This window comes from Stegostoma tigrinum, chromosome 39 (assembly GCF_030684315.1).
Source record: "Stegostoma tigrinum isolate sSteTig4 chromosome 39, sSteTig4.hap1, whole genome shotgun sequence".
Taxonomy (NCBI): domain Eukaryota; kingdom Metazoa; phylum Chordata; class Chondrichthyes; order Orectolobiformes; family Stegostomatidae; genus Stegostoma; species Stegostoma tigrinum.
In genome coordinates, this window is record NC_081392.1 from 8,369,674 (window position 1) to 8,384,214 (window position 14,541).

The 14,541-nt window shown below is 44.0% G+C and overlaps 1 protein-coding gene across 1 annotated transcript in view; it reads left to right on the forward strand.

The window, feature by feature from the left end:
• exosc5 (exosome component 5) overlaps nt 1-14,541 on the forward strand; it is a 21,022-nt gene continuing 6,481 nt past the window's right edge. The window contains exons 1-5 of the mRNA XM_048522360.1: nt 1-143; nt 2,249-2,362; nt 6,787-6,908; nt 11,828-11,968; nt 12,914-13,003. Coding sequence (XP_048378317.1) covers nt 47-143; nt 2,249-2,362; nt 6,787-6,908; nt 11,828-11,968; nt 12,914-13,003 — 564 coding nt within the window. The 5' untranslated portion in view covers nt 1-46. The remainder of the gene's footprint in view (nt 144-2,248; nt 2,363-6,786; nt 6,909-11,827; nt 11,969-12,913; nt 13,004-14,541) is intronic.

A 14,541-nucleotide genomic window follows, 5' to 3' on the forward strand; every position in this document is an offset into this window, starting at 1 on the left:
CCGTCAGTTAACAATGGAGGGGGCCTGACAGTCGGTGCTGCTTGGGATGGAGGTAGGTGCTGAGAGTCAGCAGCAACTGCGGCCTTTCGGCAGTGAACACAGTCTCTTGTCCAGGCCCGATGGCTCGGCCTGCTTCACACAAGGTAGGTGCTAGCCCTTTACCTTGGGAAGACTCTTTCAGACCCTACTCTGTCCCCCCCCCCGCTTACCCAAGTCTTATTGTAATGTGGGACACTCACTGTGGGAAGGCAGGTATGAGGAGGGTGGTGTGGGGTTGGGATTCTGGAGATTACAGATGGGGAGCTCATTTAGAGCAACAAGGAAAAATTATAATTCATTCGTCTCTCTTCTGACCGACTCTCAGACTTGCATTCCCACTCAAATTACTCAATTCTCATTCTCCCACGTTTCTGATGTTTCAGCAAGTTATCTTCTCATTCTGCTAAACTCCATTGAGTTCAAGCCCATCCTACTCAACCTCTCCTCGTCAGATAATCTTCACACACCAACCCCCTCCCCCGACCCTGATACACCAGAGTCAATTGTGTGATCTTCTGAGGACTGGTTCAATGTCAGTATATTTTCTTTTAGATAGGAATATTTATTTCTCCTAAAGTTCTGTATAGATCCGCAACTAACTCCACTGCTCCTTGCATCTCTTATCCATTCGCCACGGCCCTGTGTCAATTTCAAAATAGCCTCACAGTTTCACACACTCTCAATATCTCTGCATCAGTTCCATACACTGGTAATATTTACTGTGTGACTCTCTTTCCCCACAGCACTGTATTATCCACAGCCAATATCACTGTTTGGCTGTGCCCATTGCCCTTTATTAATCTCATGTAATCATAGAATCATTACAGTTTTGGCCCATCGTGACTTGCAGGCAATGTGAACATAGTCCATTTGGCCCAACCATCTCATGTTGAGTGTAGCACAGTGGCTCAGTGGTTAGCATGTCGCTTCAAAGCGCCAGGGATACAAGTTCGATTCCAGCTTCCAGCAACTGTCTGTGTGGAGTTTGCACATTCTCCCTGTGTCTGTGTCAGTTTTCTTGGGGTGCCCCATTTCCTCCCCCAGTACAAAGATGCGCAAGAGATAGTAGGAACTGCAAATGCTGGAGAATCTGGGATAACAAAGTGTAGAGATGGATGAACACAGCAGGCCAAGTGGCATCTTAGGAGCACAAAAGTTGACGTTTCAGGCCTAGACCCTTCATCAGGTTTCTAAGGGTCTAGGCCTGAAACATCAGTTTTTGTGCTCCAAAGATGCTGCTTGGCCTGCTGTGTTCATCTAGCTCTATACTTTGTTAACAAATGTGTGCAAATTAGGTGGGATTGCCATCACTTGAAATCTTCAAGACCCAACTTTTGATTATTCTCATTGATAAATTTTCATAATCAGGGTGGCCAACTTGGAAGGTCATCCTTGATTTCAATAACACTACCCATAGAAATGTTGGTGAAATAGATTAGACTGAGATGCCAACACAACTAAAGCAGAACCTATGATTGAAGAACATTTTGCCTACTATCTTGTGCACAATTTATGTCAATTGGACAATCTATTTGTTATTACATTGCTGTTTGTGGGAGCTTTGCACAATTTATCACTGTCCATGTTTTAACATAAAATTTAGGAGCAGGAGCAAGCCATTCAGTTCATGAACCCCTGCTCTGCCAGTCAATAAGGCCATGACTAATCTGGTGGGCATAACCTCCATTTTTCCTGCTCATCTCCCTTAAGCTTTGAGTCCATTGTCAAACAAACATCTGCCTAACTCCAACTTCAATGTATTCAGTGACCCAGCTGTGACTGCTCTCTGGGGAGAGAATTCTGAAAAAGAAATTCATCCTCATCTCCATCTTAAATGAGAGATCTTTGTTCTCCGTTCTCCCAGGAATAGAAAGATCCTCTTGGCATCCACCCATGTCAAACTCCCTCAAAGTCTCCCTGGTCAATAGGTCATAACAGTTGCTGCACATCAAAAGTAACTAAAGTGCTTTATGGTGCCATTTGGTCATGAAAGGTGTTCAGCTATTTAAACATCAGTCCATTTTAAATCTTGTAAATGCCTCAGTGATGTGGAACTAGCTTTTTTCTAATTAAAAATTCTGCTAATTTTCTTACTTGTGAAGGAGCAACTGTGTCTATAAAGTCACATTAACCCTTTGTTGCAATGCTCCCACTAAGCAATGCCAACCTATGTTTACAACCTTTTGGATGCTTTCTTTGTAAACTTAAGGGGACACGACAGTCCTGGCTGCAGTGTATGGACCAGCAGAAGTAAAAGTCAGCAAAGAGATCTTCGACAAGGCCACGCTAGATGTCCTCCTAAAGCCAAAAGTTGGATTGCCAAGTAAGTGATGACCTCGTTCTTCAAGGACCGCAACTCCCCACACCGCGGTGGTCGAGAACGCCCTTGACTGTGTCTCCCGCATTTCCTGCAACTCATCCCTCACACCCTGCCCCCGCAATAACCGCCAAAAGAGAATCCCCCTAGTCCTCACATACCACCCCACCAACCTCCGGATACAACACATCATCCTCCAAGACTTCCGCCATCTACAATCCGAACCCACCACTAAAGACATTTTTTCCATCCCCACCCTTGTCTGCCTTCCGGAGAGACCACTCTCTCTGCGACTCCCTTGTCCGCTCCGCACTCACCTCCAATCCCACCACACCCGGCACTTTCCCCTGCAATCGCAGGAAATGTTACACTTGGTCCCACACCACCTCCCACTCTCCCCCAGGCCCCAAGATGACTTTCCACATCAAGCAGATGTTCACCTGCACATCTGCCAGTGTGGTATACTGCATCTGCTGAATTCGGCTTGGCTTCCTCTATATTGGGGAAACCACGCGGAGACTTGGGGACTGCTTTGCAGAACACCTATGCTCGGTTCGCAATAAACAACTGCACCTCCCAATCGCGAATCATTTTAATTCCCCCCTCTCATTCCTCAGATGACATGTCCATCCTGGGTCTCCTGCAGTGCCATAATGATGCCACCCGTAGGTTGCAGGAACAGCAACTCATATTCCACGTGGGAACCCTGCAGCCCAGCTTCAAAATCTCCCCTTCCCCCACTGCATCACAAAAACAGCCCAGTTCGTCCCCACCTCCCTAACCTGTTCTTCCTCTCACCTATCCCCTCCTCCCACCTCAAGCCACACCTCTCTTTCCTACCTACTAACCTCATCCTGCCCCCTTGACCGGTCCATCCTCCACGGACTGACCTATCCCCTCCCTACCTCCCCACCTATACTCTCCTCTCCACCTATCTTCTCCTCTATCCATCTTCGGTCCGCCTCCCCCCTCTCCCTATTTATTTCAGAATCCTCTCCCCAGCCCCCTTTTTCTGATGAAGGGTCTAGGCCCGAAACATCAGCTTTCCTGCTCCTAAGATGCTGCTTGGCCTGCTGTGTTCATCCAGCTCCACACTTTGTTATCTCAGATTCTCCAGCATCTACAGTTCCCATTATCTCTGATCACAGTTTCAGATCCTTGTTGTGAAAAAGAGTTTGTGAAATTCCTGGATGAAAACTCTGGAGTTGCAAGAGGGATGAGACTGTTGAAATGTTGGCAGATACAGGAGTTTGTGTGAGGGTTCTGGGGATAAGATGCTCGGCTATCTGAATGATGTAGGAAGCATATATAAGGTTAAGAATGTAAGAAATCAGAGGCTTTGCAGTCCTTTGAGCTTGTCTCACCATTCAATGAAGTGATGGCTGATGCTTGAACTCAAATCTGTTTTCCTGCTAGATCCCCATTTCCCTTGATTCTTCTAGAATCCATATCAGTTTGAGCTTGAATATATACCCAATGATGAGCATCCACAAACCTCTAGGTTAGAGAATTCGAAAGACTCAACCCTCTAAGTTAAGAGACCACTTCAACACTCTTTGAAATGGCAGCACCCTTGTCTTCTACTTATGTTCATGTTGGCATCACAGACTAACACCCATATTGTGCCTACTTTTTTTTAAAAAGAGTAACGAATGCAGTAAATAATGTCACAACGACCAGATGCTGATTGAGGGTAGACGTTGGCCAGACCTTCAGGTATTACTCTTTGAATGCACAAAGCAGTGCCACTAAGTCTTTTACGTCCACCCTAACAGGCAATTAGATAGTGCTGGCACTGTTGTAGAGCCTTATTATTCAATGAGAGCACCTGTAATACTTTAGAACTCCAGACAGAGTTCCATAAGATTGTGGAGAATTGATGAGGTGTGTCTGGTTGTTTCAAGTTGAGAGGTTGGAGGTTGTTACATGGGTACTTTGTGTTTTGGGAATTGGTTTGTTTGCCATGGTCTTTGACAGATAATTTTCACCTAATTGGAATCCAGTTCAATGTGAAATCTAAGGCGTGTTTTTTTTGTATTCTAAATACATCAGCGCTCTTTTAGACCATTTCTGAGTTGGTAATAGCTCTGTGGTGATAAGATTACAATATTTTAATTCAACTCCTGCTAGAGATCATTGAGTGCCCACAAATAACAGCAGTAAAGGGCTCCCCAAGCCTGAGGTTCACTGGTAGCATTTCAGTGCTGGTCAGATTGGATTTTAAAGGATTTTTCTTGGTGCACAACAAGAAGTTTCACTTATGAACAGAGTTAGATATAATTAATTAGTAGCAGGGGCCACTGAATAATTAAGGAAGCTGATCATAGAATAAATTTCAAAGTAAAAATTGTGTTGGAGAGGTTTTAAAGGGAAACAACAAGGGGGGGGGGAAATCAGGGAGTTTGTTCAGGCGAGGGGGGTACTGAGACTGCTGAATGGCTGGAAGAGATACACGAGATTTGAAGTCAGCGGACTTATGGAAGAGAACAGTCTGGAAATGGGGAATGATCGCAAACAGCCATGCTTAAACGGCAAGAATTTTTCAAGACATTGTGTGTGTGTTTTTTTTGTCAAGGGGAGAAGTGGAAGCTCAGTGAATAAAGAGTCAATGGTTTGCCCAGTTGATATAGTGCAGGGTACAAAGGACTTGTGGAACTTTTTCAAATTAAAGCCACAAAGCATGAACCTGGGAGTCCAGGGGTGGGTTAACAGCAATCAAAGCTTGGTTATCAACAAAATTGTTAGTCTGCTGATAACAACTCTGATTACAGTTCACACGTGGGTGCTTATTATAATAAGCAACATTCCAGTGACAGATTTGGTCTCCCATTAATACCGAATGATTTGCGAATAACATAACACAGGTTCCCAGACTCTGACCACCTCATTGAACACACTCTGTCGGAGAGAACAGCACACATTCTGCAACGATCTGTTCCTAGCCATGTCCATGTAGCTGCATTGCTTCTGAGCCTCTGTCGAACCTAGCTTAAAAGAAACCTGGCTCTATACTTCTGTAATATCACTGCTTGTGTAATGTGTGGTTTGCATGTTTTACTAAGGCAGCAGCTTTGATTCTTCTCAAATGTTGCCTCCAGCTGTAAACTTCTTTTATAAGAGCTCAGCCCAAGTGTTTGCTTTTTTCCCGAGACCTGCTGTTCGTGTACAGAGAAAATTAGTCTACCATAGGCTGGTGTGCAGTACAAAGTACTGCTACTGGCCAGGGTTCAATTCCACCATCTCTGAGGTTACCTTTTCCTTCTTGACCCCTCCCCTCTCCTCACTCCAACCCTATCAGAATTGTGTCTCCGTAATGAGAGAGAACCCCTACGTTCTGATAAGACTATGGTGACTTTGTTTAGTCCAGCACAGAATGTGCTGAAACAAAGGAGTATCTTCTTAAATTATCTTCAGTGTTTAAATTTGAAGGGTGTAGCAGCACCAGGGTGATGGGATGAAGTACTCGTGCTTGCAGTGTTGCATAAATGCAAGTGAGATACTTCAATATCAAGTTGGATATTGGGCCTCTCAGCCCAATCACTGGAGGTACCACATTGAGGGTGCAGAATGTTTTGATGAATGGAGCCAAATAAGATCATCGTAGAATGAATGTTGTTCAGAATGAGGCCATTTGATCTTTCAGGTGGTCCATGCTGGCTCTGCAGGAGCTTGTACCTTGCTACCTCTACCCTTATCCAATACTCTTGAATTGAATTTGTTTTCACCGTGCCATTGCATTCTAGATTTTCATAGAATCACTACTGTGTGGAAACAAATCCTTTGGCCCAACGAATTCACACCGACACTCAGAGCATCCCACCCAAACTCATCCCCCTTCCAGTCTACACATCCCTGAACACTCTGTGCAATTTCAGCATGGCCAATCCACCTAACTTGCGCATCTTTGGACTGTAAGAGGAAACCCACACAGATACAGGGAGAATGTGCAAACTCCACGCTGACAGTAGCTTGAGGGTGGAATTGAACCCAGGTCCCTGGTGCCGTAAGGCAGCACTGCTAGCCACTGAGCCGCCCTAATTTTAAACATGCACTGCGTAAAAATGCTTCAAAATGTCAATTGGTGAAGGTTCTTTCTAATCGAGAAATAAAACTTATTGCAGGCCCCAGAGAATGCATCAGTTTTTTTTGTGTGGGAAGAAGGAGTCCCTCATAGAGGAATGTGTTTTTAAAAAATGGCGCTACTGTGCTGTACAACCACTGGATTGTTGCTGATGTCTCAAAATGACGATTCAAGTTCTGGACAAAGTTGACCTTTGCACTCTGGGAACAAGCTGCATCTTAAAGGTGTCCTGGAAGAAATTTTGTGTTTTGGACTGTAGAATGCAGTAGTTTGATTTTACTGATCATTTCAGGTGTCTTTGCAAAGTGCCACATTCGCTCAAGCCTTTTTCTCTATTTTTTTTTGAAAGGTGTCTCTGAGAAGAGCAAAGAACAGATGATTCGAAACACATGCGAAGCCACCATCCTGACTGCTCTCCATCCACGCTCTTCCATCACAGTTGTACTGCAAGTCATACATGACTCTGGATCTGTATCCTAACAGCAGTGGATGTTTAGGCAGCCTGTCGGACTCCAACTGCAAATGTCTGTCGTCACATTTAAACAGTGTCTGTCCTCAGAATGACCCAAAGTGCTTCCTAGTCAATGAAACACTTTTTTTTGAAGTGTTGTCACTTATGTAGGGTGCATAGCAGTCAGGTTACCACTGGCAAGAAACATCCACAATCATCACCTTTTGGCAATGTTGGTTGAGGGATGAATTTTTAAAAATTTAATTTGCGCGATGTGGGTATCACTGGCAATCCCTAATTGTCTGGGGACATCTAAGCATCAACCACATTGCTGTGGGTCGAAGTCACATGTAGGCCAGATCAGGTGAGGATGGTAGTTTACTTCCTAAAGGACATCAGTGAAACCAGATGGATTTTTCCAATCAACGGGGGTTTCATCATCATCATTACACTCTTACTTCCAGATGTTTTTACTGAATTCACATTTCACTGTCTGCCATAGTTGGATTTGAACCCAGGTCTCCAGAACATTACCCGCATATCTAGATTAGCCTAGCGATAACACCACTGTGCTAATGCCATCCCATTTAACATTCACCAGTACACTAGGGAGCACCTTAATGGTACATTAAACCATTGAACTATGGCTCTGTGCTTGACACTGTCCTCTATCTCTAAGTCACAAAATAGAGTTTTGGGCCCACTACAGTGACTTGAGTATCACAAACCTAGCAGGTACTGTGCTGTCCTGTTGAATGTAATTCAATTGACACTTAAAATAAAGTCCCTGTCAGCCCCCAGGTGGATGCAAAACATTTGTTGGCTGCTATTTCAACGTGGATTGGGGGTGTCTTCCTCCACCATCACCACGCAAACCCATATTCTTATCAATAATTGCCCTTCAACATGTAATTACCCAATCAGTACAGTTTTAACCCACCTGTTTAGTTGCGCATTTGCAGTATCTCAGCTCCCTCCTCCAGGAGCTGAAGGAGATCGAGCAGTGTGGCGATTGCTTACACCAAGTGCAGGAGAGCCTGTTCGTATTTTGTTTATGGTGGAAAATATAGACTTTATTTTTGTTCCCTATCAGTGAAAGAGGCCAGAAATTATGATTCACCTGCTGTTCCACTTTGGTAGCTAGTGACTCATTGAAGAAGGAGGTGTAAGTGCTTGTTATCCCCAGTATTATTATCTGCTTTAAATAATCTCATTTATTTTTAAACAGTTCGTAGCAAATGTTTCAGGATTCAGTTTTTATTTCTTAAATTTTTGAATTTTTTTTTAAAAATGAAGAAAACCAATGATTTCAGAGCTTGTAACCTGTTTACTAAATCACTCATGTTCCAAGCACCCTTGATGGCTTGGGAGGTACAAACACTGCATAAGCAACAACAACTTGGATTTTTGTAGTGCTTTTAATGTTAGAAGACACTTGACAAGTGCTGTTAGTTAAGGCTTGACATGGCATGAGATAATCTAACCAACTCCCCTCAACATTCACTCGCATTGACATCCCTGAATCCCCCATTAGCAACGTCTGAGGTTGAACATTTACCAGAAACTGAATGGGACCAGCCATATGTGTACTGCAACTACAAGAACCGGTTAGACTGTAGGAATTCTGTGGTGCATAACTCACCTACTGTCTCTCCAAAGCCTGAGCACTGTCTAGAAGGCACAATTCAGGAGTGCAACAGACTATACTGTTCTCATCTAGTTGAACGCAACTTGAGCAAGCCTTGGGAAACTCCACACCAACAAGGACAGAGCGTCCTACTTTCACCCTGTGCACAACCTTAAACATGCACTGCCTCCACCATTGAGGCACAGTGGCAGCAATGTGTACCATCAACAACATACACTGCAGCAACTGACCAAAGCTCCTTTGGCAGCACTTTTCAAAGCTGTGACCTCTACAATTTTAGAGGGATAAAGGCAGCAAATACAAGAGAACAGTGCCACCTGCAAAATCCCCTCCAAGCTACTCACCATCCTGACTTGGAAAGATATCACTGTTCCTCCGCTATCACTGGATCACCATTGTGGAACAGCAGCGTGGGTGTTCCTACGTCTCCCAGACTGCAGCGGTTTAGAAAAGTAGCTCACCACAACCTTTGGCAGGGCAATTAAATGGTGGCCCAGCCAGGAATATCCACATCCCATGCAAGAGTTTTTCAAAAATTAGGCTTTGGGACAGAAGTAGAGAGGTGTAAGGATGGAATTCCAGCATTTAGAGCTTTCGGCAGCTAAACTTCTAGTGGGCAAAGGAAATGAGGGATGCACACTCGGCCAAAAATTAGAGAATAACAGAAATGAGTGTTGTTGGGCTGGGAAGGCCAAGGATTTTCACCACCAAAGTGAGAATTCTATTTCCAGTGAAGGTCAGGTGATGGGTCAATAATTTTTGGATAGAGTTTATAGACTGTGAAGAATAGAGGATGCTAACTCATTACCAAAGCTCATTTTGCCTCCGCCAATATTTGATGCTGATTAAGTACAGTATTGCTGTATAGAAGCATCCTGTACTTCACTGTGTGCCTTGGCAATGGTGCTCAGGAGAAGCTAAAAGCTCCAGAACCTGACAGAAACATAGCATTAAGTGCCAATTGCAGATGAGGAGATATAACTGCAAGCTGCGGAGTGGGCTTCTTGGAACGGTCTGAACTGGGGATGCTTGAGGATAACGGATACACTTAGGCTATCAATGAGATTAACAGAGCTAGATCACTGTTTGAGAAGCTTGAAATGTGGGCATTGTTCCTTCAAGCAGTGAAACAGGTTATCAACCAGAGCTACTAGTTCCTGTTAATAACGTGTTAATTATTTTGTTAAAATACGGAGGTGAAAGGCATTGGGTACTTAGTGCACTTGTAAAGTGAGACTGCTGGGACAGTGCGTGGATTTGTGTAATAAGCGGGTATAATGCTGCACTGTGTGAATAAGGTAATCAGGAAGGTAAGTATTAGAGTCTAGTTTCAATTTTCACCAATCAGCTTGCAATTGTCTGTTGTAACGATTGTTAATCCAGTTAATCCAATCAGCTATGGCTGGGTGAGTAGCACTCCTGCTTCTGAGTCAGAAGGTAGGTTTTAAGTTCAAGTCCCCACTTAGGATGCGAGCTCAAAAAATCAAGGCAATAGTGAGTTGGAGGTGCCATTTTTTTGGAGAGGTCGATCAGTCCAGGCCTATCAGGTAGATGTGAAATGGCATTAATTTGGAAGTGACCTGAGCTACAGTATAGGTTATCTGGTCATATCACTTCACTGTTTGTGAGAAGCTGTGCACAAATTGGCTTGTATGTCACTAACATCACAACAGTGATTATAAAATGTCATGTCATGTCATAGAATCCTTACTGTTTGGAAACAGGCCATTCTGCCCAAAAAGTGCACACCGGCTCTCCAAACAACATCCCACCCAGTCTCACAACCCTATTCTTGTATTTTCATGCCTAATCCACCTAACCCACACGCCTTTGGACCATGGAGGAAACTGGAGCACCCGGAGGAAACCCGCACAGACATGGGGAGAATGTGCAAACTCCACACAGACAGTTGGCCAAGGCTGGAATTCTGGGATTGAACCCTGGTCCCTCCTGCTGTGAGACAGCTGTGCCAGCCACTGTGCCACCCTACCGCCCCCCCCCCCCCCCCCCCCCCCAAAAGAAAAATGTCAAAAGTATGCAATTGCTTAGACGGCAGTTCGACTCCTGTGGTCAAACCTTAACACAGAATCAACAAGGAGATCACCCATTGCAATGCCTCTCAGCGATGCTGTGACACGGTTGCTCACAGTGACTTGTGTTGTTTTTGTAGGGCGAAAGTTTCAAGTTGAAGCAAACAAAGTATCCGGACAAAAATAGAACATATTTATATAGCACTTTTCATTACTTCAGGCCAATTTTTGAAATGCTACTTGCTGTTAACACAACCAGTTTGGGTAGAAATGGTGATAACTAGGAACCTCCTTTATTGATGCCAATTGAGGGGACCAGTGAGAAGTCCTTTTTCCTTCAAAATAGTGTGATAGAGTCTTTTATGACAGAGAGGACCTTGGCTTGGCATCTTGTCTGAATACAAGCCCCTCGGACAGGGCCATGCTACCTCAACAAGGCACTGGATTTTCACCATGGGCTCTTGTCTGAATCCACAACTTTATAGTGTGGCGGTGGGAACATGCTGACCATTGAAACATGGCTGGCGCTTCAGCACAGCTTTAATTTTGCAGCCTGCCACATTTGACGTGAGAAAGGTGACAAACGTTTTCTGTGGCCCGGTTTCAGTGGAGCAAGGAGGAGAGGATACATAAAGTAAAAATGGTTTACAGTGCTTAACGTCCTCAACAAGGATGTTGCTGGGTTATAGGGTTTGAACTGAAGGAAGAGGCCAAATAGGCTGGGGCTATTTTCCCTGGAGTGTTGGAGGCTAAGGAGTGACCATCTAGAGACTTATTAAATCATGAGGGGCATGGATAGGGTGAATTGCCAAGGTCTTTTCTCCAACGCTGGGGAGTCCAAAACTTGCTCGGGGCATAAGTTTAAAATGAGAGGGAAATGATTTTAAAAAGCCTAAGGGGCAACTTTTTCATGCAGAGGGTGGTGCGTGTATGGAATGAGCTGCTGGAGGCTGGTACAGTTACAACATTTAAAATGTTGTTTTAAATTATAATTTAAAGGTATCTGGATGGGTACGTGAATAGGAAGGGTTTAGATGAATATGGGCCAAATGCTGGCAAATGGGACTAGATTAATTTAGGTTATCTAGACTGCACGAATGAGTTGGACTGAGGGGCTGTTTCTGTGCTGTATGTCTCTGTGACTGTTCACATATGCTGGAAATGGTTTCATTCCCCTGACCCATGGTTTGCTCGTCTGTGTTGCATGAACTTTTGTTTTAAAGCTTCCATCACCAAAGAGACCCTTAACTGACTGGAATAGCTACTATCTTGCTGTCTAAATGCAGCCTGCATGGCTTTAATGGACGCTGGGCTGCCGATGAAAAGTGTTTTCTGTGGCATCACATGTGTGATTGACTCCAACGGAGACATCCTTTTAGATCCAACAATGAAGATGGAGAAGGTTAGTGGTGTGGAACACCAGCGCAGTAAGATCTCAGCAGGCAATGCGCCTGATTAAATTAAAAATATCTCCCTGAAGCACTGGAAAATGACGCTTCCACTTTACATTTAGGAATTTGTATTTATATCACCACCTCGGGGCATCACAAAGTGCTTTTATAATGAATGAATTCCTTTTGTAATGTAGCAAACACAGTTTGCACGCGGCCAGGCCCCGCAATCTGGAACTAGATGAGTGGCCAGTCCGTCTGTTTCTTGAGACTTGGACTGATAGAGAAACACTAGGAAGCACATGCCACGTGGTCTTTGGAACCTGGTTTTAATCTGAAATATGCTACCTCCTGTCAGCACGCACTCCCTCACTACCACATTTAAGTGTTAGTTAACCTGCTGGCTTAGATCCATGTGCTCATTGACACACACCTCCCCTCCCACCTCATTTTTTGTAATGACCATGCCATGTATACTAGTTTTTCCTATATGATTGAGTACATCCATATACACAGTGTCTGCTCGTTACCTTGCATTGTTCTGTTGTGCAAGAGTGCAGCTTAGAGGCAACGTTAGGTACCATCAGTTTTCCTTTGTGTGGCCTATTTGTTGCACTACATTGTCCCTTTAACATTGCTGCATGGTTGTGCATGTGTGTATCTTGTAGGAAGCACTGGTTGTGCGTGGCATAACGTATTATATTGCACAATGAGTTTTGCGCAATTGTGCACCTGCTCAGCTTAGAGGGAGCACTGGTGGTATCCAAACAAATAACCTCTGATTTGGGCAACATTGTTGCCAGCTGAACCAAGCTGCCATTGTTCCACCAGTGAGAAAGGTTTACATGTAGAGAAGTCAGTTTGACCAGCATTATTGAATGTTGTTAATCCTATATGAAACTGTTACTAGCTACACTGTGCTGAAAACTCCCTGTCTAATTGCATGTTGGTTTCAGGAGGCTGCAGCTGTTCTGACATTCTCCATTGACAGTGTCAAGAAGCAATTGCTGATGTCATCCACAAAAGGGTCATACTCTGTTGAAGAGGTATGTTGTTTTTTAAAAACAAAAATAATCTCTCACAGCCTTCGTTGCTTTCCACAGGGTTCTGTGATATCCTGATGCCAGCTACACTTTCCTATTATGGCTGAATGGCCATAGACATTATACAAGAGGGTTATGACTCCATGTAATAAAGGAGCAGAACTCTATATATTTCATATTCAATGACTGCCATGGATGTTGTGTTAGTTTATCTATAACACTTCAGGCTGTGCCTAGACACACTGACATCAACTTCAATGATCTAGAATATAGCACAAATTTTGGCAATTACAGCAAATCAGACAACAAGAAGTTAAGAGGAACTGACAATCTGAGCACTGTCCTTCAGGTCTGAAATTTGGCGCTAAGTAGGCTACCATCTCGTGCTTTCCAAAAGTGCATCCAGCCGTGACTAGAGAGGGCAGCTTCCCAACACTCAAGTTGGGCACCATCAAGAACAAAACAGCTGACTTGTTGAGATGCTAACCACCACCTTTAACCATGACTCTCTCCACCACCCACACACCTCTGTTTCACTGCGTATGCTATACAGGCTGCAAAGAAACATCTCACAAATGCATCTTCAGCAGCAGCACACTCCCAAATCCACAACTACCTCCGTCTGGAAGGACAAGCATTTGGAAACCCCACCACCTCCAAATAATATATTAACCCAATTTAGACTTATTATCATTCCTTAATTGTTGCAGAGCCCAAATTCTGAAACCTTCTGCTTAAGATTTTGAACACCTTTAAATCCATACTATCAGGTAATATCTTGTTTTTTTTAAAAAAACTTTCATCTCTAGAAACTTTTTGATCTATCATAGACTGACACAGAAGATACAGTACAGGAATAAGCCTTTAGCCAAAAGTGTCCATATTGTGTTTTTTTTTGCTTCACACGAATCTCTTCCCACCTTACTCTTCTAACTTTATTTATTTCTTTTATTCCCCACTGAAGACAGTTTGGGAATGAGACCAAAGCCCTCATTGGGAGTTGAAGACATAACTATGTCTTTTGAATATTTGCCCTCAGGTGCATGCTGGAGCTACAGATTAAATGACAGACCAGATTAAACACTACTCTGTTCCAGGCGATGCTACGTGAACAGCCATAGAAAAGATCTAATTTTGACAGCGAGGCTAAATCTCCATGTTTTACCCTTTTCTCTCTCAACCATGTCTCTCAGCTTTACAATTTGAATGGGCATCAGATACCGTCCTCTGCTTCTCCCATGCTAATTCTTAATGTCTCCTCCTTGGAAGTGTCACAGTCCACCTTGGCAGCATTGTAGCTGTGCTCCACTCTGCACCCCAGGGACATGTACAGACTCTCACCAGTAAGACGTGTTGGGTACTGATCAAGAGTAAGCCTTGTCTGAGGTATTTTTTTGAGTGGGTGGGTTATCAGGTATTGTAGCCCAGGAAACATAGATCAGTGCAAGCAGTCTGGTTACCATAGTGACCAGGGTTGACAGGTCAGCATGCGCCACGGGATTGAATTCAGTGGAAAGAGATCAAACTCGGTCCTATCACCC